Below are 27,588 nucleotides of genomic sequence, written 5' to 3'. Positions count from 1 at the left end.
ACACACGTAATTTTGGACTAGGTTTCTTTTTTCAACCCCCACCTTAAAGGGGCTAGATGCAAGTTGGCCATTTTATACTCACTACTGCCACCTCAGGTCATACATGTAACTGCACCTCTTCTATATTAAGCTCGTGCATGACCCGAAGTAACAACTATTTCAGTGACAGTGCAGGATTTTAGAGGCAGTTGTGGTGAACAGGTCTGAGCTCATTCTACCCCTCTCGACATGGCTGGAACATGTAGGGAGAGGAAAATATATAATTTTAACATTTTTCGACTGGACTCACAGCCTATAGGCCGCTGTAACACTTCATTTGAAAGCTAAGATCTACAAAACATGTCTTTTTTTTGTAGTTTTTATTGACGTTTCTTTGGCGTTTTTTGTCACTTTTTCTTCTTGCTTTTAGATCATGTTTTCATCTCTTTTTTTGTCCCTTTTGTTGTCTCTTTTTTGTTGTGTTTTTGTCGTTTTTCCTTGCTTTTTTGACTTTTTTTGTTGTTGTTTTTTTGACACTTTACACTTTTTTTCAAGACGCTTTTAGATTTGGGTAATTCCAAACTGGGGAAAATGGGAGTTAAGAAATGAGAATGTGTCTGTGCAGGACGATGTCATGTTTGGTTGTCTTTACTTGGATGGATTGACTTAAGCAGCGGCTGTTGCAACATTACTGAAGCGCTGTAATCAATTTCATGAAATAGTCTGGAAGCATTGGGACATACATGACCATTGTTTCTATTGCACATGCACAGAAACACTGGATCCGAGATAGATCACACTTGTTGCGCTCTTGTGTCCGTCTGAGAAGTAGCAGGTGGCGCCACATCGGACCGCCCCTCCCCCAGTCACCTACAACGCACTCAGACTGCCATAGATCCAATTGGGGAGTCCATGTCTTTAATCTCTAGCGTCAGCATTGTGAGGAGATGGTGGGGGTCTGTCTGGTGCCAGCTTGTGACTAGTACCTCCTCCTACACTCGCCTCGTACTCCAAACGCGTGTGTATGTGTGCAGTTTGGAAGCTTATAGGCTCTAAAATGACGCCATGTTTGAAAAAGGGCCGCATGGACGTTTACTCTCTTTACTCCTGCGCTGTCTTCTCGTCATCCTTTAATCTTGTTAGATTGCTTCTGAGCGGTCAGGACTCTGCAGATTGTGAAGGCTAAAAACATTACAGCATCATGGGAGGGAGGTTATAGGGGGCACATGTTGGTTCAGTGACATTGAGGTGGAGCAGAAAGATTGAATTATCAATTGTGTATAGGTAGGAGAGAGAACTTTGACATTAGATTGAGCAGCACTATATTTACATTTTAGTGATTACATTCATTGCGAGTTACTTTTACAAAATGGCAACAGAAGCAAGTTACTTAATCTTCCCAGATTACTTGAGTAACTGTGGGACTTCTTGAGGCTTAGTTGCCAAGGTGGTATTTCAACACACAATATACTGTATATATTATTTTCCTCCTTATACTTTATTATATTTACCTAAATATCTGCAATATCCTATGGTTGGTGCACAAAGAGAGTTGTTTCGCCAAGCCAGTGATCATCATATTTGACTGATCATTGAAAGAAAGGACTGTCGAGGCCAATGACATTTGAATGAATGTTTAATTTGTCCACTGGTCACTTTTTCCCCTGTTTCCACTTGCTTGGCCTGGATTAGGCTACTGTGTGTACCTCTAGCTAGCCTAATTGGCCCACATTCAATGAGCCATGGTTGTGCCACTTTGACAGTCTAAAGTTTAAGTGTGTTTTTAACTTAGACTAGAAAGTTCTAGTGTTGATAACACTGTGTGGTTGGAGGTCAATCATATGCTACTCACATGAAGAAAACTTACCACTCAACATTTCTGTTGATAGTGCTGTGGGAAAAAGGACTCGTACTATATACTTGTCATTCTGTTCAGTCAGAAGTAACAAAACATGATGGCACACACATAATGAAGTGTATGATTAACCTGGAAAACAATGCACTTTTTGTTTAATTTCAAGATAAATATTAGTTTTATTCTTGAACAATGACCACATTGGACACATAAAAACAATGACTATGTTTTTATTTTCTTGTAATTGAAATTTCATTTGTATCCTGTGGTTTCGCTTTTGACGTCAGAGCCAATGTTACTTTGCGTTGTGACAATAGACGTGCCTGACTGTCCCACATTGCTAAGTCTTCTCATTGAGTGGATGAACTGGTGTTGCTTATAAAAACATTGACTGTGAAAATATCCCCCCACCGTCAGGCAGCCAAATGCGGTTATGATGAAGTTCTCAAACAATAGAGGTCATATTTTAGGAAAGATTGCTGTACAAATTGACATGTTCCATGGTTATCAGACTCGTGCTTAAGAGAATTGCCCCTTAACTAGATAATGCTTGAATTTGAGCCCATGTTTCACCACAATATATCTGGTACCAGTGCAGACTGTATGACCTGAAAGTTTGCTCTAGTTTCTACTTTTCTTCATATTTGAAATTGTGCTATTTGTTTCCCGTAATAACAAAGAAAAAATACCATGTCTTGTCTTGTTGATCAACAAGTGTGTCTATATGTGGGCTTTTTTATCTCTGTAAATGAATGTCTTTTATCTGCCTTAGGACAATAGATGCAATTGAGCTATTACAGTGACTCTGTGCTTGTTTACATTGAGGCTTATTGCTGACATGTTGATTTATGCGCTCTATCCTACTTCAAATAGATAAGATGAATAGAAGGAAGACACTGTGGAACATTTCAGGCTCTAGCTTATGTTGCTATGTCAGACGCAAATCTGATCTGTAAAAGCTTGGTAAATGACCCCCAGTATGCGCTTGTTGTTTTATCAGTGGTTGTTCAAAATGTGTCACCTCAGTTAGGCGTATGTTTAAATATCACTTTCAATACTGTAATGCTAATGTGCTAAATCGACTGTGGTGCAACTCGTTGTGCAAATCTTACACCACCCCGAGGCAGGCACCTGTCTTTTCTTGTTTTGCAATTAAACAACTGATATAACGCTGCCTGTTCATGTCCCCCGCTAAACCGCTTCCCACACAATTTTTCCCACGCAGGATAGCAAGTCATCACGGTGCACAAAGGCTTGAATAGGACATGTAAATGACTGGTGCTTGGATTCACTTCTATTTTCCAGTGTCAAAAGCGACTTCGCCGAATGTATGTACGGGCATCAAATAGGTGTATTGTTCTGCCCGTTTATTTGAAGACAGTGTTGCTTAAATAGAGTGGCCCACTTTCAATTGTTCGCTCTTTTGGCACAGAGCGCTCACATGCAAACGTGATGGTCTCTTGTAGCTAATTTTATTCATTGCGGCAGCTGAACTTGATGAGGAATTCAAAATGGTTAAAGCCACCATTGATTTAGCATTAAGCATCACCTTGTTTCATTTCTGCCACAGTTAGATGCTGATAATTAGCTTGTTTTAAATTATAGATGGCAGAATACTTTGTGCTTCCCGTATCAATAAGTTTTTGTAAGATATCAGGCGTGCCATTGCGCTGAGATTGTGCCAGTGGCAGGAATGTGACCTTTTTGACCGTTGACCCCAGAGATAAACACTGAATGAGCCTCTGTGTGCTTCCTAAAGGCCAGTACACATGGCAGCGGATGTTACCATGAACTTATAGGCAAAATGTTGTAAACAATAATTGACTTTATCACTTTATTCAAGTAAAAGTACAGTTACTTTGACAATGTTACCTATTTATATCCTTTTATATTTGAGTAAAAGTTTAACCTCTTACCACCCGCCTGAAGCAAATGCATTTTCTCCACTTTGGCTATAGGCCAGTGCAACGCCTCATTTGAAAGCTAAGACCCACAAAACAGATCTTTCTCCTCGCGTTGTTGCTGTGATGTTGTGTGGCTTTTTTTTGTCACATTTTGTGTAGCTTTTTTGTCACTTTTTCATCACTTTTCATGCTGCACTTTCTTTGCTTTTTTGTAGCTTTTTTGTCACTTTTGTGTTGAGTATTTGTGACTTTTTGGCACTTTTTTGTTGTGTTTTCATCCTCATTTTTGTCGCTATTTTGAGACTTTTTTCACGGAGAAAATGTGCTTGGTTCAGGTGGGGGTTAAAGCAGAACTAAGTAACTTTTTTACCTTAATAAATCCTTTCCGTAGTCCCTCTGGGGGTAATACAAGTATTGATGGGATGATTGGGGGGGGTCTTTCATCTCCCCCTGGTGTCTCTGGCCAGAAAACCACAATTGCAACTTGATTGCCACCGGACCGGAGCCACCAATACACACTAATGGAATCATGAAGAAAAAGCTAACAGACTAACGGGCAAAGCTAACTGTGGACTAGCGCCACTTCAGCAGAATTTACAGGCAAGTTTGAGTGAAAAAAACATATTTCCATTGTGTAATTGGATGTACAATATCCCTCTCTCCCTTTGTCTTTTCTGTCTGCGTAGTATTTACTCTCACCACAACTGCAGTTGTGCTTATGGCCTCTAGGGTCAAGAGTTACTTAGTGCTGCTTTAAGAGGTTAAAAAAAAGTGTGTATTACTTTTATGACGTGCACAAACTATAAATAATTTGATTCCACTCCCACCAATACTTCAAATCTTGGACCTGACTGCTTTTGTTAAGTATGACAACAACAACAACAACAACAACAACAACAAAACAAGCATTGAGAATGAACATTTTATTCCATGTGACAGTGACAACTATTCCTTCCACCTGTTCAGAAACTGGCTGTGCGTTACTTTGATTTGCGAGTCGTGTCTTGCAGAGCTGTAGGGAGAAGCGTTGATATTTGTGGACTCTAAACTTCAAGCTGTTTCTTGTCCCAGCTGAACTGCACTTGTGCGATTGTTTGTATTAAGCCACTCCCTCAAACTCCCAAATTTTGGCCTGATACAAAGCGGGCCCCTCTACTCCTGTCGTCATGGGAACAGGGCACTCCGCTGTGAACTTTGGAGCTCGGAGCAAACACGACCGCGAGGGGTCCGGGCCAAACTTTTGACTTTGTGTGTGTTTGTAGTGTAACACAATGGAGATTATTTGACTCAGTCGTTGAGGAGTTGAACAGAAGAGAAAATCTGTTCTTTTAGTAAAGGATTGTTTTGTTTTTTTAAACTTCTTAACCGCCACCTAGACAATTTTCTCTAGTTTGGCTTTACCTAAATCTAAAAGCTTGTTGATATAGTGTCAAAATGGCAACCAAAATGAGACGAAAACAAGGATGAAAATGCGTGTGACAAAAAGGCGATAAAAAAGTGACTAAAAAGCCGCATAAAAGCAACAGAAAAGTGATGAAGAAGTGACAAAAATGTGTGACGAAAACGCAACAAAAACGTGAGAAAAAAGTAACTGAAAAGTGACACAAAGCCATGAAAATGTGGCGAAAATATGGCAAAAATGTGGCAAAAACACAGTTTTGTAGATTTGGGTAAAGCTGAACTAGAGAAAATGCACTTGGTTAAGGCGGGGGTTAAAGTGATAGTCTGTAAATTTGCAAAGTGAGTAAAGATAAAGTGACATTTTAAAGTAAACAATCAAATTCCTCCCCTCTTTAACCAGAATGCTCTTCTTAGTTTGCAAATTGAGGAAAGCAGGAACAGAATTTGCAAAAGTTAACGATCAAGCTCCTCCTCCTCCCTCCTGATTGGACCTGACGGGCTGGTTCACAGGAAAAGCCCGTCTCATTGGTCAACGCGGAAGGATACTAGACTGATTAGTTGCCAAGATCCGGGAAGGAGAGACTTTACCAAAAAAAAAACATATATATTATTACTTATTTTACATCAAAATGCAAGACCAGGTGGCGAATTTGCACATTTTATAAAATTTGTGATACATTTAGACTTCCAGACTATCACTTTAAGAGGTTAAACAATTATGAATTCTTAAAATAGGATTTTATGTTTTGGTTGACTTACATTTAAGATAATATTGAATATCAGCATATTTGTCTTGAAAGGAGTCACATTTTGGGCCAATGCTAGGTTACTTTTAGTTATGAAAATGTAACCGCATGAACTGCATGAACTGAATTTACAGCTGTATTGAATTTAGTTTTTCATTTTCAAACTTATCGATAAATAGCCTAATCTACATGGACATTAAAACAGTCATCTGCTGCACTTACAGTAATAAAACAAGTCAAAGAAAGAGATAATGAATCTATAATCATATTGATAGAAATCAGCTTGTTGTGGGAGGAGCCTGTCTGTCCCTGGTTGGAAACATGAACCAGAAAAACACAGAAAAGATTGAAGTAATTGTACTTTTGTAAGTTCTTCATAGCATTTATTATTTCTTATGCAGTGATCCTGGAGAGATTTAACTGTAATTTGTTCAGTAGTTGTGCATAAATCCTACTCCATGTTTTTGTATCCACCCCAGTGGCCATCCTCCCTGGTCAGTGCAGCTCTCTGGAGGGTGCATTGTGCGTGTAATCATGGTGGGTTCATTCATTCTCATGGTAATTGGAGCTGAGGAATGGGTTTTCTGCTACTGCGGGACGGCCCGAGCGAGTTTCGGGACCTCGGATTGAGAGTGGACTACCTCAGAAAGACCCTATGTGAGCGTGTGCGGAGGGGGAGTGTGCAAATGTGGAGTAGTTTGGAGGAAGTTTCAAGCAGCAGGTGGGTTACAGCTCGTCACCAGGTCGGAGTAATGAGATTTCTGCACAGAAAAGAATGAATTAGGGGATTTCAAATGTCGTCTTAGCATAAATTTAAGCCTCAGCTATAGAAATGTGATGCGACCGTGACTTTGAGTGTATTGCATTTGGTTTTAATGAGTTGTACTTTATGCTTGGCTAAGTTCTTTTATCCAAGGTCGTGTTGTCTGTCTTGCTGTCATTTGTCAGTGATTCACATGTTAGAAAAGGTGAGAGATGCATACTTGTACTGTTGTTACAGACACTCCTTACTGTTGCTCACCCGATGATTCACTGTGATGCGATTCTGCATAATTTACTTGAGCCACACCAACTCTGACATGCACTGAATTGTTGCTTTCAAAGGTTTTCATGCAAACTATAAGAAAATGGTTCTGTTGTGAGAGCGGTAGCTGCAGTTTTATTGCATTTACCCTGTCCGTACAATAGTGTTACAGTCGGATGCATATTTGTTGCGTTTGGCTCCTGTGGTGTTGTTATATGGGTCAGGGTTGAATGGACCTCGTGATTCTGTTATATCTATGCAGACACTCCCAACCCCCTGTAGTGTCATAATCCAGGACACTAAAATAAAATTCCTTTCCATACAGTTATGGTTTTCACACAGGATTAGCAATTGCAAAATGTGACACCAAACTTGCATTATGCACATTCACAGATGGGCCAAAATGTTTCTGTTTCTTACTTTAGAGCTTGTTGAACCATGGTGGTGTAGGCTCTCAGTCGCCCAGGAATGTTCTGCCATACTAGAGATTCAAATTTGCTTATGGCTTGTGCATCAAAGCAGACTAAGTAAAATAGGTCACGAGCGGGTCATGCATTTTTGCAGGTTTGCGCTGGTTGAATTGACCAAGCATTAGCTGTGTGAAGTGGAGCATATGATGTTATTTTGTCTCTCTGCGAAGGATCAAACGTGGGAATGAGTCAATTTACTCCAATTAAGCTTTGAATCCTTTGTTTTGAGGGCCCTTATTCTGTTGTGTGACTTTTGGAAATCCCATTAGCGAACTACTTATTCATTATCAAGCGGGGGGGGGGGGGAGAAGAGGGATTGCTGCTGTGTGATGGGAGTTGGCAAGAGAAACGGTGACGGGTGCTGCACGGGAGGTGCGGTGCAAGCCACGAGAAAAGCTCCTTTGAGTTTGAGCTTTAGCCCGGTCACGTGAAGCCGAGTGGGAGAGAGAGATGAGGTCAGAAAGAGAGAGTAGGGGCAGGTGGCCAGGGGATCATACGCACTAAACAAACTCCAACTTCATCTAATAGAAGTTCCCATGCGTGTTTTAACAGGCCTATTTTTAGAGTTAATAGGTGAAATAGTGGTGCAGTGGGCTAAGCGTTTGCCCACCAACCAAATGTGAATCGTACCTGTGCATTGTCTTGAACAAGGGACTTGACCCACATTGCCTGCCCTCGTCACGGTAGCAGGAGGGTCATGGTGGCAAACCAAATTGAAAAGAGGAAGATGGCAAAATGGGCCAAAATAGTTAGCATTTTTAGTATACAGCAATTAACCTCTTTCCTTAACTGAGTGCATTTTCTCCAGTTCAGATTTACCTGAATCTGAAAGCTTCTCAACTGGAGAGCAGCAGTGTAATGCCTCATTTGAAAGCTAAGGCCTACTAAATTGATCGGAGGGTTGACTATTTTTAAAGCGTTTTTGTCATGTTTTGTCACTTTTTTGTTGTGTTATTGTTGCTTTTCTGGCACATTTTTGTCACTGTTGTTGCTTTGTTGTGGCCTTGTTTTTGTTGCTTTCTTGTTGTGTTTTCATCCTCGTTTTTGGTCATGTCAAATTGTAGAAAATGTGCTTGGTTCAGGTGGGGGGTTAAGAGATTAAATAGGTCCGACATCAGTGTCAAATGTTTTATATACATCTGCAGGGCAAGGGTGTTGATTCTTTGACGGCAAAAGGGAGTGATTAGACAGTTATTGTGATATGCTGCTGAACTGAACACAAACCTGCTAGGATAAAATAGCAGATCCAAGGACTGAAGCATGGACAGCCAAAAGGCATCTCAAGAACTTTATTATCATACTTTTTAAGGGAATATATTTTTATCTTGTGTATCTTTTTTGTCTAAACATGGTGATTCAAGTGTCTGCAACTTCCTGCGTTTGGTTAACACAGGGGTAATTTTGTTAATTTCCCCCAGACTGTGCATCTGTTTAGACGGTGAAGTGACCTCATCATCCTTATCAGTCAACACAGGCTCCACATGTGAAAGCTGCAGCTCCCTCCTTGTACAGCTTTTGCCACATACAGCTAGAGGAACATATACTGTTGTTGCAATTAGGGCTGTCACGATAATTGCTATATCGACTTATCGTTCAATAAATAACAGATAAACGATATATTTTTGGGCTCGATATTCATAGTCTACATTTAGCAGCATTTCCCCCCCTTTGATTTTTAGCTGAAGCAAATTGAGTTACAATATATTTCATGTTTGTTGCGGCTTGTTTGGTATTTTAAGATATAATAACTAGTCATTTATACGTCTGAGAGTTGACAGTATCTAGCATCGTTAGAGTCAATAATATCGTTTATCGCAATGCTTTCCTGCCTCAATATATCGAACTTCACATTTGTTATCGTGACAGCCCGAGTTGCAATACTCCACGTGCAGGCATTGCCGCTTATCTCTATCCCTGTATGCACAGTTGGTCCTTTACCTTTTAGGAAATGGTACACCTGAATCGTAGCCAGTGGACCCCCTCCAAAGTGCCCATCATAAACATGTAGCCTGTTATCTCCTCTCTCAGTCTCCTCTTCAGTGTCCGCTCGTTCCTGGGTTCGTCTGTAAGACCATTGTGCCACACACAAAGCCCAAGTCCACTCCTCTCCTGCATCCATTCATAAAAGCCACTGAGGCGTGAAACCAGGCTCTCCCTCCAAACCCGGGCACCCCCTGCGCCCAGCCCCTCGCGAGTGATGGCCGAGACATTGATCAAAAGCTGCTTGGATAAGACGCGTAGTAAAGGGTGGTCCCAGGACACGATGAATGGAGACGTGGACTGGGAGAGGCCTCAGTGCTCTTTTTATTGTTACACTGACGCCTACTTAACACGCTCAATTTCCTACAGGAAGGCTCCATTTTACATGCCCCTGTTTACATTTTACAGTATGCATTAATGACTGTTGTGTTCGGCTGCCATGCCAATTTCGACATTTGTAGTGTCTCTAGCTAATTATCCTCCTCGTCTTCCTTCCAGAGATGACGCTGCTGTCGTCCCAGCCTGAACCCCTGGACTCCGCTCTGGTGTCGGACTCGGCCGCGGCTCCGAGCGCAGAGGCCGAGGACCCAGACGGGAGGATGCTGGAGAAGAGGTCAAAGGTCATCGAGGAGCTGCTGCAGACGGAGAAGGACTACATCAAGGACCTGCAGATGTGCGTGGAGGAGATCATAGAGCCGCTGCATCAGAAACAGGTACGCTTTTGCTTAGTCCTGGATACAAAAGATGTTACAAATTTGTTATTGTGTTAATTAACTTAATTTTGATTTCCTTAAAGGGGAAGAATGTAGACTTTGAGGGCCTCTTTGGAAATATCAGCTCCGTAATAGACCTATCCCAGCGCTTGTTTGACACACTGCAGGACACGGACTCTATAGGTACGCAAAAGCAAGAGATATTAATGTGGTTACTCAGATTTTGCTCAGTTTGAATCATTTTTGGACTGTGTATATTTTCTTACAGGGAATGCGTTTCTAACCTTCAAAGGGGAGTTGGAGGAGGTCTACAAAATCTATTGCCAAAACCACGACGATGCCATATCTTTACTGGAGACATATGAGAAAGATGAGAGTATCCAGCGGCATGTGCTCGAGTGTCTGGAGAGGTTGAGGTGAGTCTAGATAAGTTTTACTCTTAAACCTTTTATAGCCCACTCATTGAAATACTTTGAAATAAATAATATAATGGCAACATAAAAACATAGTCCTAGGGTTTATTGGTTCTTTTGTCAATAAAATACTGCAAGTATGAATAATAGGTGCAATGGACATATCCAAATATGGACAAAACTAATTAACTTTAGGTTTAAGTGAACTGTCATTTCACTGTCATTTCACTTATTTCTCTACGTCCTCCAAAACCAACACATATATCATCATTATTATTATTATTATTATTATTATTATTATTCATCAATAAAATCTGTGAGTTTCATCAACTTACCATGGTTAGTTTTCAAGTTATGTAAAGAAATGTACCATGAATTTAGCCAGACTTTGGTCTTTTTCAGACCTGATTGGTCAAATGCCACAGTAGTGGGATCTGTGATGTAGGCGATCTCTTCTGATGAGTGAGGACTACATGCTTATTTACCTTACTGATTTGTAGCAAGGAGGCCATATGTAAAGTGTGCGGAAATTACCCAAAATAGTTCCTTGCGCTTTGGCAATGACTTTACCATTGTTAGTACAATATAAAATATCGCCTTATTTGCTGTAACCTCCTTGAAAAATGAACTAAAAGGGAATTAAAGTAGGCTTTGGTTTCCTCTTACCCATATTGTTATTAATTTATTATGGGCTGAGGCCAGACTTTGAACTTGTTAAGGCATTGTGGGTAAATCTTTGAACAATAGCAAACCATAGCTGGTTGTTAGTGTGTGGTTTTCTCAAGAGTATCACTGCACTACAGTAATGTTGAAGGAGTGGAAGAATGTGCCCTGCCTCGTTTCACCTGTAAAATTTTCACTAGCATGACGGAGGAAGCATCACTGAAATGTATACAGAAATAGATTGATAAATACATGGCTGATACTATTGACTGCGCGCGTTTCCTAGGTTGCCATCTGAAAGTATGCCAAGTTCTTATTGGCGCTGTCATGATTTCGTCAGTCACATTTTATTGCCTAACCTTTTGTACCAAGTTTTAAAAGATAATCTATGAAGTGCAGTCACAACATGTCACCAGGGCGTTGCCTAGTTCACACTGTTTGCAAGTTTCTGTGTAAAATCTAAACCTTACTTTTTCAAAACAATTTAGTGTAAATGTTTAAACCTTTTGTCCCTTTCTTTTATTCCCATCCAATGCGCAGGGCCATTTATCGAGCCTGGTAAGTTACTAAGTTGTGGCTTTCAGCATGAGAATCATCTTGACCGCATGCCTACTGCTCACTAACTCCAGCAGAATGACCTCTATGCATGTTTGTGTGATTGTTAATCTTTTTTGTAAAACATAAGGTCATTGATTCGCTTGGGTTGAAATCATGCTTTGTTTTGCATGAGCATACAGCTCGTAATTGTGCTGGAAAAACTCATGAATCCTCTTCCTTCCTTTTTTCGCTCTCCTCTTGTGAAGTCATGTTGATCCTTGTGTTTTGGCTACGCAATGCCATCTTCTGGGCTAAAACGGCAACTGCAGTCTGATATAGATTTTTAAAAAATATTCACTAGCTGAACAAGATGGGCATAACTCGCTTCTTGTTTAGCCTGGACATCAATTTTGCACCCACTGGATGATTTTGTACTGATTTAACCCCGCCTTAACTAAGCACATTTTTTCCAGTTATCCAAATCTAAAAGCTTACAGCCTGTAGGCCAGTGTAACGCCTCATTTGAAAGCTAAGACCAACAAAACTCATCTAAGCAGATCAGAGATTTCTTTATATTGTTGGCGCATTGTTACTTTTTGACTTTTTTTTTTTTTTTCATTGCTTTTTGTTGTGTTTTAGTCACACATTTGTGTCACATTTTTGTCGCTCTTTGCTGAAATTTCATTCTCATTTTTGGATATTTTTTGTTGCTATGACACTTTTTTCAAGAGGCTTTTAGATTAGACTGGAGAAAATGTGCTCGGTTCCGGTGGGAATTTAAGATGTTAATCATTTTACAGACAAAATATTTCATAGAAAGATTAATACAAATTATTACAAGAAACCTCTGATCTGGTGCCTATCAATTGTAAGGCCGGATAGTTCTGATATAAGCTGATAGCCCACTGGATTGCATTAATTCATTTGACTTTTTTACTCATCAGCGTTTTACATCCCATCATTAGTTTATACTTTGTGGAAATCAGGATTTCATGGTTGTGGCTACTGGTGCTCTTTAATTCGACCTTTTGTAAGATGTGCTAATGTGTTTTCAGGGGTAAGACCAACTACATAAACCTGGGCTCATTCCTGATCAAGCCGGTGCAGCGGGTGATGCGGTACCCCCTGCTTCTCATGGAGCTGCTGGGAGCCACGCCCGAGAGCCACCACGACCGCAACGAACTCACACAGGCTCTGCAGGCCATCAAAGAGATCAACGTCAATATCAACGAATACAAGAGGCGGAAAGATCTGGGTAAGATGCAGGAGCTGTTGACCCTAGGCCTGGTGGTAGTTGGAAGGGCAGATATTTTTTGAGGTGGTACTAAGTTTGACAGTCACTCATGTAGACTTATGAGTGTGATAAAAGAGCATTTCCAAAACTCCAGCGTCTACAAGATGTTTTTTTTTTAAATTTATTTATTGCTTCTATAGAGTTAATGCTAATAGAAACTTCTTGGACTGCAGAGTTTTTTTTGTTTTTTTTTAACAGGGCAATAAAGTTGGCTGATAATTCTCATTAAAAAAATAGCAAGTTTACAATGATAAAGCTCAATATTGAATTGCTTTCATATCATCCACAGTGGTTAAGTACAGAAAAACCGACGAGGACTCGTTCATTGACAAGATCTCGAAGCTGAGCATGCACTCCATTATCAAGAAGTCAAACCGCGTCAGCAGCCACCTCAAGCACCTGACGGGAATCTCACCACAGGTACTGCACTTCTGCCATTTTCTATGTTACTGATTGGGTTTTAAGTTGAATGACCAAGAAAGCAATGCCTTCTGTATGTGTTTTAAGATAAAAGATGAAGCATTTGATGAAGCTGATAAGCGATTCCGGCTGCAAGAGAGATTGATCAAGTCTTTTATTAGAGACATTTCCTTGTACCTCCAACACATAAGGGTAAGTGCACAAACTTCAATAAAATATTGTCCTCCATGAAGTCAAAATTTGTGTAGTCATTACATTTTTTTAATTTAATTTTAGGAGTCTGCCTCTGTGAAAGTCCTTGCAGCCATGAGCTTCAGTGACATCCTCACAGACCGGTCTGTGCTGGTCCCGGAGCACTTCCAGAGGGCTCACCGCTCCATCAGTGACAAACAGTTCACAGATTTTGTAAGTTTTTGATTTCTTCTTTTGTAGTCCTGCTATTATTGCTATTTTAGACCAATTTGCTATTGAGACCTATCAAATTAGAGGATCAACTATTTCAAATCTGTCCCAACCTTGGCTGTGGTAAATTTTATTATAGCGCTAGCTTAGTCCTGGATGTAAAATATATAGTCAACTCATTTGACACCAGAGCCGTTGGAACATGTTTTGGTTGGGTGCTGGGGGTCAAGATTGCCCCCAAAAACCTTGTTTCCTATTTAATAATGTTGCTTGCAATACACAAACTAGCCACCAGGGGGTGCCTTGTTTGACACTGTTGCTTACTGGCATATTTTACAGAATATAGGGTTGTTCTTTTGGCAATGTTTTTATTTCATGACTTCTAAACTCAAATAATCTCTCTCCCCGAGCAGAAGGGACGCACAGAAGCCTTGGTCATCAACCCTCTGAACCAGCTTCTGCTCATGTTCGCCGGACCTCACAAACTCATCCAGAAGAGATTTGACAAACTCCTTGATTATGACAACTGCAAAGAGCGCGCCGATCGCCTCAAAGACCGCCGCGTGCAGGACGAACTGCAGGTGGCCCGCAACACTTACGAAGCACTTAACGCACAACTGCTGGACGAGCTGCCCAAGTTCTACATCGCCGCAGACGAGCTGTTCATCGGCTGCGTGCGGGCATTCGCTCAGGCCCAGAAAGACTTCATGAAGACTACGCTGGGAGAGCTCAAGCCCCTCTTACAGGTGATGATAAACAATGTATATAGAAAGTAAAGCATGTATGTGTTTGCTTTATAAGATGAACTTTATTTGGTTTAAAAAGTGCAAATAGCAAGAACAGTATGTAACGCATATACTGTGCCGCCCCAACCCTCCTTTTTAAAATACTTAAATGTATGTTTTTCCTCCTTTCAGTTCTCCAGTAAGCTTGGTACAGAGGGAAACTTGGTCGCCAAGTTCCAAGACGAGTACAGCAGAGTTCTCCAGCTCCTGCAAAGCTTTAGTTTCTGCCCGGAAAATCTTCCTCCTACCGCCGCCACCACCACCAAAAAGCCCTTTGAGAAGAAAACACTGGAGAAGCAGATGTCTAAAAAGCAGCTGCAGACAGTAAGTTCCCTGCTCCAAGTTTCTATTACTACTAAAATAGATTAAAAACCTAACTTTTTTTTCTTATTTAGCCTGCCAAAGTGCTGCAGACAGAGGAGCACCGTGCAGAGCTCCTCGTGCGCTATGGCCCGGACAAACTGTTCCAGGCCGAGAGGAACTTTAATGCAGCTCAGGATCTGGATGTCTCCATACAGGAGGGGGATCTGGTGGGCGTCATCAAGCAGCAAGACCCAATGGGAAGCAACAACCGCTGGCTTATTGATAATGGAGGTGGGTGTCTTCAATGTGAAAATGAGTCATAGAGAACTATGAAAATTAGTTGTAGGGACATTTTTCAGAAAAGCTACTCAACAAAAGGTCCCAAGTCCTGTCCGATGGTACCAGCAGGCTATTTCATGACATTTAAAATCTCACCTAATTTCTTGTTGTTTTTCCACCTACAGTGAACAAGGGTTTTGTATACAGCTCCTTCCTCAAACCCTACAACGCGCGTAGAAGCCAATCGGACGTCTCCATCGAGAGCCAGTCGTCTAATGAATCGGGATACGGCGGCTCCTCCCCTGTTTTTTCACGGCAAAACAGCAACAGCACACTAACGTTCAGCCAGGACGCAGCCACTGTCAGCTTTTCCACATCACAACCTCCAAATCAGTCCTCTCCCCACCCCTCTCTGGACTCTGGGTCATCTAGACGGAGTCACAATAGAGACGCACAAGAGTTAGTCAGTCAAAGCTCGACCTCTATGAACTCATCGTCCAGAAACACAAGTCAAAAGGAGCACTTAAGCCATCGGGATATGGACCTTCCCTATTGGCATTCCGGCAATCACAGAAACTCTTACGATGGAAACCACGCAAGTCCAAGTAAATGTAAGGAAGTGTCGGACCTATCAGAGACGGACTCTTGTTCATCGTCCAATAGAAATGGGCGATCGCGGTATGGGAACATGGATAAAGGGTATAATTCGCCCCAATGGAGGAATGGAGACAGTAGTGAAAAGAGGAAGCTCGCTGCCTACTCCAGAGATGATTACATAGAACCAGAGCCTGAACCAGAAGTGGAGGACTTGGATGGTCAGCAGGTGAGATTGTACTCTTACAGTATATATGTTATAGCCATTTGTCTGGTTAACAGTGTCAAATTATGGAAACTGTTGCATTAATGCAAACATAGAAATCAATGAAAGCATAATTTGGAAAAATATTTATTTTTAAAGGCACATTGCAACATTTTGGATTTAAAGCAGTACTAAGTGTTGTGTTGATGGGATTATTGGGGGGTCTTTCATCTCCCCCTGGTGTCTCTGGCCAGAAAACCACGCTTGCAACTTTCCCTGCTCCGACCCGCAGCCCCAATACATCACAAAGAAGAAGCTAACAGGCTAACGGACAAAGCTAACTGCGGGCTGGCACCACTTTGAACCTTTGTCTTTTCTGTCAGCGTAGTATTTACTCTCATGGACAATTAATGAGAGAAAAAAAAGCAACATGCTTTGACACCTGCAGTGGCACTTATGGCCTTTAGGGGCATGAGTTACTTAGTTCTGCTTTAACTGTTGCCAGCAATACAAAACATGTCCCTACTGACCAACTAGACTCAGAAAATGCTGTTTTTTGCAGTAGTAAGTACTCAAGTAATGGATTTGGAAGAGTACTTAATGCTATCTCATATTTGTCTGTGTTAACTCGACATCTTCATGGAGACGTCGCCGCTCTCAGTAAAGTTAGTCGGGTCTTAAATGTATTTAATTCTCATTCCCTTACCATTCCCCGCTTTTCGTCTTCTTTTTCAGATATACTATGCACTCTACTCCTTCAACGCCCGCTGCGCCAATGAACTGAGCATCACGGCCAATCAGAGGCTGCGCATTCTGGAGTTCAAGGACATGAACGGCAACAGCGAATGGTGGCTCGGCGAAACAGACGGCAAGCGCGGCTATGTGCCTTCAAACTACATCCGCAAATCAGAGTATACATGATCCTGCAGAGACTCAATGATGCGAGAGCAAAACATAGAACAAAAAGACACTTATATTTTGTCATGAAGTTTGGACCTTAAGTGCTGCTGAAATTACTATTTACATATATTTATAGAGTTTTTTTTATATTATTATTTTTTACTTAACTGACACATTTTACTCCTGTTTGTGGAAAAACCTGTGAATCGCACCAGTAGTTTGCCGTAAACTCTGGGGCTGAAACGTATTGGCACATTGGGATATTGCAATGAAATGTGAATGTTTGGGGTTGATCAGACTTGTATGTGGAATTAACTATAAATAATGTGTAAGAGACATATTCTGCATGTGGTGGAGATCTAACAGTATGAAACAATGCTGTTATGAGTAAGTTTGGAGGCACTTAAGGTGATGTTTCATTGGTTGCAAGTTTTGAAGTGCCTGTTTGGCCATTGACAACATTTGGAGTGCTTTGAAATTTGTATGAATCATCTGAATAAAAGCCAATAAGTACTGTACCCCTTTGACGTTTATTTCTCTTGTGTTAAATAACAAACATGAATATATTTTCATACACATCATATTCATCTGTTGTGTTTTACTCTTTACTTTTTATCATGTCTGTTAGGAGAAATTATGCCTGAACATCAATCAAAAGCTAAAATGTGGCTTCTGTTGAGCTTTGTACATTATACCCAAAAGAGGACAAGTGTAATCATTGCGACTTAGCAAACGTTTGCCAGTGGGAGGAGTAATCAATAAAATAAGGTTATAACCTGAAAAGTTGCACTCATCCACCCATTGTGCCAGGACCACTGAACCTCACAATGGGCAGTTTAATAGCTTTTTTGGTGGTGTTGTGTGCCCTCTCTTCCTTTGGACAGGATGTAGAGTATGTAAGTATAGTTTAGGTAATATCACATTATACATGGGATTCGTGTGACTTAACATTAGACCAGTACAAGAAGAGAAGTGCATTTAACAATAGTTATTTGTTTCAGGAATATTATGATTATGCCACCGACAGCCCCACAGTTGTCATTGAGACTACTTCAGATTATGATTGGCTGTTTGAACTACTCGACACCACAGGTACAGTGCTGTAGTGAACAACTTTGCACATTGTTGTTATTCAGTGCTGTCCCCAAATCTACCATTTTTTGATGCTAATAATTTTAAATAGACCACTGTGCGACACAGCCATGCGCCAATGGAGCTAGTTGTGAGAATACAGCTGATGGGGGATTTCTGTGCCACTGTCAAGAGCCATTTACAGGAAAAACATGCCACCAAGGTAAGTATACATTTATTTAACAAGAGTTGGACATGGATTGTAGTTTTTAAGGTTTAGAAAGCTCAGTTAACATTTGGCAGAAGGAGCTACAACAGTCCTGTTCATGTAAAAATGGGTGTCTTTTTTTTTCTAGTGAAAAGCTATTGCAAAGCTTTGACATGTGGTCGTGGGAGCTGTTTGTATAAAGCTTCTCCTCCATATTACGAATGCAAGTGCAACCATCCATATAAACCTCCCAGCTGCAAGAGAGGTTAGTTGTGGGAGTCTATACATTTCTAGTAGTACTTACAACAAATAAACATTATTGTATCTGTTGTTTGCTTTAAGTAAATCAGCCAAATATATTGTGCCTGTGCTTCTAGGGGCTCTGTGCAACCCCAACCCTTGTCAGAATGGAGGCACTTGTCTCAAAGGCCCCAACCGCAGGCGCCTCTCCTTCACATGTTCCTGCCCCAGTGGATACATGGGGAAGTTTTGCAACGTTGGTAAATACATTTTAGTCATTTATAACACTGATATAATGGCGATTGAGATTTATAAAGATGTATATAATAATTTTCAGGGCCAAATGACTGTTATGAAGAAAATAGTGAGTTCTACAGAGGGAATGTGAGTGTGACAGTGGATGGAGATGAGTGTCTGGACTGGAACTCTTACCTTATCCTGCAAAAATATGGAGATCCATTCACAGAGTTTGCAGGCTTTGATGGACTAGGGCCACATAATTTCTGCAGGTGAGTTGTGGAGAATATGTAGAGTACTCTTTCGCATAGACCCTGTAAAGATTTTTTTCTTTGCATTTTTGCTATTGCCACAGTAAGGAGTGTGTCTTGTGTGCATTGTGTTGTGCATCCTGATTTTGGGATTTTCAATCCTGCTTGAATTCCTGTTGTTGATTCTCCTGGTGGTTACAAAAGGACACTTATTGCCAAAAAACTAGTACAATGAAAATACTACTTATAGATTGTTTTATTCACGCAGAAATCCAGATGGAGATGCCCAACCCTGGTGCTTTATAAAAAAGAACCTCCGGCTTGACTGGAAATACTGCAATGTCAGACAATGCTCTACAGGTACTGTATAAGCACATAGACGCACAAACAAATTCATCTGGGTTCAAATTTCCTCTAGTTGACCAGATTGCTGTTACTATACCCAGTGACCGACCCACCCGCACCAACCATCACACCCTCAGCCAAACCGGACGTGCCCGCTCCCACAGCCTCGTTCTCCCAGTGCGGAAAGCCTCAGCCGGGCCGCACATCCAGGATCTTTGGGGGAAAGAAGACCCTCCCTGGAGCTCACCCCTGGCAGGTTTCTTTCCAGATGCGGCCTACTAAATTCTCTGCAACTAACTTTACTCACATGTGTGGAGGAATTCTGCTCAGCTCATGTTGGGTACTCACGGCGGCACACTGCATGTAAGCGCCAAAATTAGGCACAGTACAAAAATCTTACAGCAGCAACAATATAAAAAAAAAACATATTTAAGGGCCTGATATTTTTCCCCCTGAATTGAAATTGATCTCTATGTGTTTCAAAAAGAAAAAATGGTGTTGAAATGCAAGTGGTTCTGGGAGGAGTGGACATCGAGAAGAATGAAGTCTATGATCAGATTATCCCAGTGGAGAAGGCCATTGTCCATGAAAACTACAGAAAGACTCCGTTTGCTCTTTATAATGATATTGGTAGCAACTGTTTTCTTATCAAAACATCCCATTCATTGAAAATACATTGCACATTTACCCGTTTTGTGCTGCTTCTGTTTAGCATTGCTCAAGCTGAGAGTGACGGACGAGCCGTTTTGTGCTAAAGAAACGCGTTTTGTGAAGACAGCCTGTCTCCCAGACCAATTGTTTCAGAGCGGGGCAGAGTGTGTGGTGTCAGGATGGGGCGCTACTGAGACCCGTAAGTCACTGACCACAAACAAAAACATGTATATTATCAACAATACAAAATACAGAGAAAAACAAAGTGTCATTCTAGTAATGTAGGAAATGCTTAGAACTTTGACAGCCCACCAAAACACAAATTTACATAGGAAAAAAGAGTTAAGTCTGTGAAGCATAAAGTGTGGACAGATTTGACAATCTCTGATTATGCAACTATTATTATGGCGTTTTATATTACGTCATTTAGCTTAAATGTGCGTACTAGTCCATAAAGTAAGCTTACTGTATGATTTCTGTTCCACAGAATATGGAAACAACTACTTGCTGGACGCCCGTGTGCACCTGATCTCTATGGAGAAATGTAAAGCCCCTCATGTCTACGGAGACTCTCTGGATGACAGCATGTTATGCGCGGGTTACATGGCCGGAGGAGTGGATTCTTGCCAGGTTATAGATTATAAACATTTATGAACTTTAGCCACATCTTATTTTATTTTGTTTGAATGAGCCTGCTGGCAATTAATAGTTAATCATTAATCTGAGGCTAAAGATGAGTAAATTGTGAGATTTTATGAATCTTGAAAAACTTGTAAACCAATATGACTAAAGACACAAGTGAGGTCTGGAGCAAGACTTATTTGTAAAACAGAGAGACACAATTACAGCATTTTACCGGAATTGAACCAAGACAGGAATACATTTCAGAGCTTTGATACAAGACTCTTGAATCTAGAGTCTAGATTAAGCACCAGGTTGCTAAATCTATGCTAAATCTTTAGCACCAGGTTTATCTAAATCTAAATCCATGAAACAATTATATTATTACAATATATTGGGCTGAGTGTCCTGTGTATGTGTTTTCAGGGTGACTCCGGTGGTCCTCTCGTGTGTCAACGTAATGGGACTCACTACGTGGTGGGAGTGGTGAGCTGGGGAGAGGGCTGTGGCAAGAAGTACAAGCCTGGGGTCTACGCAAACGTGGACAAATTCACTAGCTGGATTTCTAATCAGATGAACTCTTAAACATGTTATTTCTGGACAAACATGTTCAAAAAAAGATAATAAACACGAACAACATGTGGGCATTTTTATGCAAACAAATGTGGTGTGAAGTACAATATCCAGTGTCCAGCTTGTAAAATTTCTTTCACCAACATTTTCATTATGCTTCTGATCCGTTTTGCATTTTATTTTTTGTGTTCTTTAGCAGTTTATGATATTCAAATGCATTTAAACTAAATGTTGCAATTTGGAAAAATGCAACATTTTTCTAAATGACCTCTTCAAAGGAATAAACCTTTGAAGAGGTCATTTAATTTGCTTAAAATACTTCACTAAATCAATAATGTCCTGTCTAAATATTGATCAAATGAGGGTATATGAACTTGGGCATCAGGTCAAACTCTGTATTTGTTTGCGAGGTTCACCATTCTGGCTGCCAGTGTCCTGCTCATAGGCCTCTGTCTTCAAACAAAAACAGGAGCCTCTGCCTCGTGGAAAACTAGCATTTCACTCAAGTTGAAAGAAATATATCTTTTTATTCTGAATTAGTTTGTCAAAGAGGCTTTATGTCAAATGCCTGACTCCATTTATCCAGGCTTGACTCTGGCACAACCATGGGGAGAAAACAACAAAGCTAGTCTAAGCGATCCCGTTTTGCCGATGCCTTACCAATAATAAGCCCCTCTAGATGCGCCCCCATGTGCGCCACAATCGCACCACACTCGTACCCTCACTGTTTACTATAACAGATCCATGCCCTCACCTCACAGCAGCACGGTAGCGCAGCTGCAAGGTTCGAGGGTTCGATTCCCACCAGGACGGGGCCTTTCTGTGTGGAGTTTGCATGTTCTCCCCGTGTCTGCGTAGGTTTCCTTCGGGTACTCCTGTTTCCCCTACCACTAAAAACATGTACAATAGGCCAGGATGTGTGTGTGGGAATGTATGGTGGTGGTCAGAGGGAGCGTTGGCGCTGTGAAGTCAGGCTCCCCCTGGGGAAACTGAAGCTACAAACGTAGTTTACCACCACAGAGCATGGAGTGAATGTACAATTGTCTCATGTAAAGTGCTTTGTGACTATGTCTGTGAAAGGCGCCATATAAATCAAGATCTTCTTCTCCCCACCCAACCCCCCGCACCACGTGAACAAGAGATGCAAATGTTTAGCATAAAGATTGTGAACTGACAAACATCTGACCGACTTGCTCTGATGCAACTGATATCCATGTGAAATGTCTGTTTGTTTATTAATCCAATATCTACAGGAGTCTCCTTTCTCCAGGCCACCATTTGTCCATACTAAAACATGTTCTTAGCTGAGCTTAGACGAGTTGATGCGTACCTATCTGGTCTTTGTGCGTGCCTTCAGTCACGCAAAACGACCAAAGACGTTGTTAGCATTTGGCCTCTCCCAGTGTATTCCTAGCTCCAAACGGGGTGAAGTTGGAAGCTTGGCCTGTTCCTTTAAGATAAACATCCTTGAAATGGATTTTCTCTCAAAGTCTTGGTGAAATGAATGCAGCTCCTTCCAGTTCCAACTGGACCTGGGTCATCCACATGCAAACACAACATAAAACCCCTGACCCCTTGCAAAACATTGGAATATGGTATCTGCTCAACATGATATCCCAAGATGTTAAACTAAGTGAGTTATCGACGACCCTACTAATCCTCATATCTGAGAAATGTTTCTGTTTAAACAAAAAATAAATAATAATTAACAATGCTTCTGTCAATTTTTTATAGCATGAAAGAGTATAATCCTGAGGTTCTTCCGGCCAAATCAATACAGCTTAGCAATTGTTAACCAGTGGGAGGAGTAATCAATATCAATGGTCTTCTCTACTGTTGCACTCATCTACACACTGTCCCAGACCCTGAAGACCACAATGGGCTGTTTTATTCCTGTTATAGTAGCATTGTGTGCCCTTACCGCTTTTGGACAGGAGTATTATGTAAGTAGTAGGAAATAATTCATGATATTTTACTTTCCAAAATTCTTGACATAACGTAACATTAATGTAAGAACTTTCACAGTTATATACATATCATACATATATACAATTGCCCAGTGCATTGAATAATAATAATATTTCTTTCAGGAATATACGGAGACGGGTGGAGATTATGTATATGACTATGATGAGACCACCGACAGCCCTGGAGATGTTACTGGGATCACTTTAGATGATTGGCTTTTTGAACTGCTTGACACCACAGGTAGAGTACAGTACAGGGTACAGTTTTTCACGAGTTGATCAGTGCGATCCCCAAAATGCAAGTATGTTGATGAGTCACAACTTTCAGATCACTGCGCGTCAGAGCCATGTGCAAATGGAGCGAGTTGTGAAAATACTGCAGACGGTGGATTTACGTGCCACTGTCAAGAACCGTTTACAGGGAAGACATGCCAGCAAGGTAAGAAGCATTCACCTGCCTAATTATATTCAATGTGGATCGTTTTAGAGACGATCATGAAGTTATTCTTGTATGTTGAGGCTAGAACTTTGGCGCTCTCTAGCGTCTAAACGATCTATTATGTAGATCTATTACAACAACAAATAGATAAATACATGATAACAATTGGTGTTTTTCCCCACAGTTAAAGACTATTGTAGATTTGTGAGCTGTGGTCGTGGGAGCTGTAATTTCAAATCTTCATATCCATATTATGAATGCAAATGCAAGCATCCATATAGACCTCCCAACTGCAAGAAAGGTAAGTGCTATTATTTACATGCCAACAAACAAACTTTGTATGGAGGACTGTTTCCGCCATGTAAAAAGAAAGAAATGGGAAGTAATAATTATGAGTATAAATCTGATGATTATTTTGAGTTTTCACAATACTCAACACGGAAAAAAAACTCTGGATTATGAGTTTAAAACTCACCGCATGAGATTTAAAGTCATGATCATTTTAAATCTCATAATTAATAGGCACACTGTGTAATATTTTGGACTACACTGTTGCCATCAGTACAAAACAAGCTCCTAATGACCAGATCAACACAGTATATGCTATTACTGCAGTGGGTAGTCAAAGAATGGGTTTGGATGAGGACCTAACCCACTACTTTAGTCGACATCTCCATGGAGACAAGCTGGAGACGTACCCACTCCCAGTTAGTTACAGTCATGTCAGCGTTTGTTTGTACATTTATGAGGTATTTTTCAATTATGAAAATATCTGTCATACAATAAATGCTTGTGTTTCAATTGTATTCATTGGGTAAGATTCTACAGTGTGTGGCTTTAAAAATTATGACTTTTTATTTTTTAGTTTAGTTTAGTTTAGTTTAGTTTATTTCAGTCAGTATCTTCACACAGACACGACTGACTACAAAACATGAAAAAAACTGAAACAATGACTGAAAAGGGTTTTGGCTGAAGTGAAACACTTATCTAAAGCCAAACTATTGCACGTGGTGGACTTGGGCTTCCATACTTCTGTAACTTTGCTGTTGTACTCAAACAATCAGTCAATGCTACTCGAAAGATGAGTTGTGCTGTTTTTGTTTTTTATTCTTTTCTAGCGACTGTGTGTCGACCAAACCCTTGCCAAAATGGAGGTTCTTGTCTCAAAAGCTCTAAGCGCAACTCCTTCAGGTGTTCCTGCCCTAATGGATACACTGGGAAGTTTTGTGAAGTTGGTAAGTGCATTTAAGTTATTTAGAACATTGGCATAAAGGTGATTGAGATTCATAAAGATGTATTTGTCAGGGCCAAATGACTGTTATGAAGAAAATGGTGAGTCCTACAGAGGGATGGTGAGTGTGACAGTGGATGGAGATGAGTGTCTGGACTGGAACTCCTACTTTGTCCTGCAAAAGGGAGGAGACCCGTTCATAGAGTATGCAGGCTTTGATGGACTAGGGCCACATGATTTCTGCAGGTGAGTTGTAGAATGTATTGATTTAGGGATGGTGATAAATAATCACATTTTAGTTCCTTAGATTGATCAATCTCAAATTTCAAATCTATTTTATTTCTCATTTTGCATGAAATAAACTAAAATGTTTTATGAACACAGACAATATTTACCTTTTAAATGCCTTAGTTTAAACAATTGTCTCAGAACGATTTAAACATTCTGTGTTTGTGATGCCAAATCATAAAGGATGTCATTATGATTTTGGTCACTCAGAAATCCAGATGGAGATTCACAGCCTTGGTGCTATTTTAAACAAAATAACCTCCTTCGATGGAAATACTGCAACGTCAGACAATGCGCCACAGGTAAACACACAGGCTCACAGGCACTGATTACAAAAAGGCTCTAAAAACTATCAGTATTTGCTCAAAATACAATATATTTGTAACTGAATAATTGTATTGTACAATTCTGTTACCCCCTGGCATACTTTGCACTCTGTATATTCATATACTTTTCATAACAGGCTCACAGACACATATTACTAGGTTTTCACCTTCCTCCACTTGACCTCTTGACCTTTTCTAGCAACATTGACTCCACCCACCATCTATGAAACCGACTCGCCGAACGTGCCCGCTCCCACAGCCTCGTTCTCCCAGTGCGGAAAGCCACAGCCGGGCCGCGCTTCGAGGATCTTTGGGGGAAAGAAGTCCCTCCCTGGAGCGCACCCCTGGCAGGTCTCTCTCCAAACCCGATCTAGATACTCCTCAGGTTCCTTCAGTCACATCTGCGGAGGGATTCTCCTGAGCTCGTGTTGGGTACTCACGGCTGCCCACTGCATGTAAGCACCGAAATTAAGAAAAGTAAAGAAATCTTTGCTCAAAGTCAGTTTTTGGACAATTGAGTTAATATATTGACATCTAAACATTTCAAGAAAAAGTGATGTTGAAATGCAAGTGGTCCTGGGAGGAGTGGACATCGGGACGCATGAAGTCTATGATCAGACTGTCCCAGTGGAGAAGGCCATTGTCCATGAAAACTACAGACAGACTCCGTTTGCTCTTCACAATGACATTGGTAGCAACTGTTTTCTTATCAAAACATCCCATTCAATGAAAATACATTGCACATTTACATGTCTTGTGCTGCTTCTGTTTAGCATTGCTCAAGCTGAGAGTGACAGCCGAGCCGTTTTGTGCCAAAGAAACACGTTTTGTGAAGACAGCCTGTCTCCCAGACCAATTGTTTCAGAGCGGGACAGAGTGTGTGATCTCAGGATGGGGCGTTACTGAGACCCGTAAGTCACAGAGCATGACCACAAACAAAAACACAGTTGTTATCAGCAATAGAAAATGCAGATAGAAAAAGCAAAGCATCATTCCAGTAAAGTTGGAAATGTTTTGAATTTTGGCAGCATCTGAAATTTCAAGCAGCCCAGCAAAACCCATATCACGAATTTACATCGGAAAACAGGGTAATGTATGTGTATGAATCGTAAAATGCAATATGCAACTAATAGTGCATATTCATGGGTCTTTTTTTTACAATTCATAAAGACGCTCAAATGCCATGAAGTGAATTTGCAGTAGGATGTCCTTGTAGCGCAGACATAAATTAGACATATTGAGGTGGCTTTTTCTCTGTCCCACAGAGAGATATGGCACCAATTACTTGCTGGACGCTCGTGTGCTGCTGATCTCTCAGGAGAAATGTAAAGCCCCTCACGTCTATGGAGACTCTCTCGATGACAGCATGTTCTGCGCCGGCAACATGAATGGAGGAGTGGACTCATGCCAGGTGATTATAAACCATTATGAATCTTATTAAAATGTGGAGATCATTACATTATGAGTAATGATGAGTGAGATGTCAGGTGGACTGTCAATGAGTTTGATGAATCTTGCAAGAGTGGAAACCAAGGTGACTAAAGCGGAGATAAGGTCTGTTGGAGGATTATTTTCAAGCAGGCACTGTCTAGCTAGTCATTTGGAGCATGTTTGTATTGCTCGCAACAGGATAATCCAAAATGTTAAACATTATAATTAGGATGATCACGAGTGTCCTGTGTATGTGTTTTCAGGGTGACTCTGGTGGTCCTCTCGTGTGTCAACGGGATGGGACTCACTATGTGGTGGGAGTGGTGAGCTGGGGAGATGGCTGTGGCAAGAAGTACAAGCCTGGGGTCTACGCAAACGTGGCCAAATTCACTAGCTGGATCTCTAATCATATGAACTCTTAGATATGATGCATAGGATGCAACACTTTGAAGTACTTTGTGTTGCTCAAACCTGTGATATGTGAATAAAGTACTGAACACAATATCCAGTGCTTATTCATTAATATTCATATGTTTCGCAACTTACAGGAATTGTCGCTATTGCCCTTTTATTAACTTTAGCTATGTAGGGACCGAGCGTCCTCTGGCAGTTTATGGCAGTTGGGTCTGGTTGCTTTAATATTTGATGCTATGTAAACAAATGACAGTGATTGCTCACATTATACACATCTTTGAAATTACTTTAATACAGTTTCACGTGACATTGACTGACATTCACTTAAGCTACTGAAAACAAAATGTTTAACATTGAAGAGTTGCTCAAAAGGCAGTGTCAAAGTCTAAAATACTTCCACAAATCAATGGCTCTGTTCTGTCTAAATA

The 27,588-nt window shown here is 40.8% G+C and overlaps 3 protein-coding genes across 5 annotated transcripts in view; all 3 read left to right on the top strand.

Annotated features, from left to right (window-relative positions):
- Positions 1-17,364, top strand: part of dnmbp (dynamin binding protein) — a 39,585-nt gene extending 22,221 nt beyond the window's left edge. For 2 of the 3 annotated variants that reach the window (XM_079577573.1, XM_079577574.1), the window contains 13 exons: positions 9,858-10,072; positions 10,156-10,255; positions 10,341-10,488; positions 11,689-11,706; positions 12,741-12,940; positions 13,269-13,399; positions 13,487-13,591; positions 13,676-13,804; positions 14,215-14,547; positions 14,719-14,910; positions 14,982-15,180; positions 15,354-15,991; positions 16,703-17,364. In XM_079577573.1, coding sequence (XP_079433699.1) covers positions 9,858-10,072; positions 10,156-10,255; positions 10,341-10,488; positions 11,689-11,706; positions 12,741-12,940; positions 13,269-13,399; positions 13,487-13,591; positions 13,676-13,804; positions 14,215-14,547; positions 14,719-14,910; positions 14,982-15,180; positions 15,354-15,991; positions 16,703-16,888 — 2,594 coding nt within the window. In that variant the 3' untranslated portion in view covers positions 16,889-17,364. The remainder of the gene's footprint in view (positions 1-9,857; positions 10,073-10,155; positions 10,256-10,340; positions 10,489-11,688; positions 11,707-12,740; positions 12,941-13,268; positions 13,400-13,486; positions 13,592-13,675; positions 13,805-14,214; positions 14,548-14,718; positions 14,911-14,981; positions 15,181-15,353; positions 15,992-16,702) is intronic. The other variant, XM_079577575.1, reaches the window with a different exon arrangement.
- Positions 17,365-18,077: 713 nt separating this feature from the next.
- Positions 18,078-21,076, top strand: LOC306978340 (hyaluronan-binding protein 2-like; the record flags this gene model as incomplete). The annotated part of the gene is made up of 9 exons (XM_079576863.1): positions 18,078-18,161; positions 18,553-18,646; positions 18,724-18,895; positions 19,143-19,234; positions 19,321-19,582; positions 19,707-19,849; positions 19,932-20,069; positions 20,358-20,500; positions 20,918-21,076. The coding sequence occupies 9 exons, from the start codon at positions 18,078-18,080 to the stop codon at positions 21,074-21,076; spliced, it is 1,287 nt and encodes a 428-aa protein (XP_079432989.1).
- Positions 21,077-22,911: 1,835 nt separating this feature from the next.
- On the top strand, positions 22,912-27,169 carry LOC306979103 (hyaluronan-binding protein 2-like). The gene is made up of 12 exons (XM_079577918.1): positions 22,912-23,007; positions 23,155-23,272; positions 23,360-23,470; positions 23,655-23,771; positions 24,589-24,705; positions 24,776-24,947; positions 25,200-25,291; positions 25,515-25,770; positions 25,864-26,006; positions 26,089-26,226; positions 26,581-26,726; positions 27,010-27,169. Exons 1-12 carry the CDS (start codon positions 22,942-22,944, stop codon positions 27,166-27,168), a joined length of 1,635 nt encoding a protein of 544 aa, XP_079434044.1. The 5' UTR covers positions 22,912-22,941; the 3' UTR covers position 27,169.
- The last annotated feature ends 419 nt before the right edge of the window (positions 27,170-27,588 follow it).

The sequence above is a fragment of the Gobius niger genome (genome assembly GCF_951799975.1).
Source record: "Gobius niger genome assembly, chromosome: 19".
Lineage (NCBI taxonomy): Eukaryota > Metazoa > Chordata > Actinopteri > Gobiiformes > Gobiidae > Gobius > Gobius niger.
The sequence above is the reverse complement of the archived record's forward strand: the minus strand, read 5'-3'. Positions and strand labels throughout refer to the sequence as shown.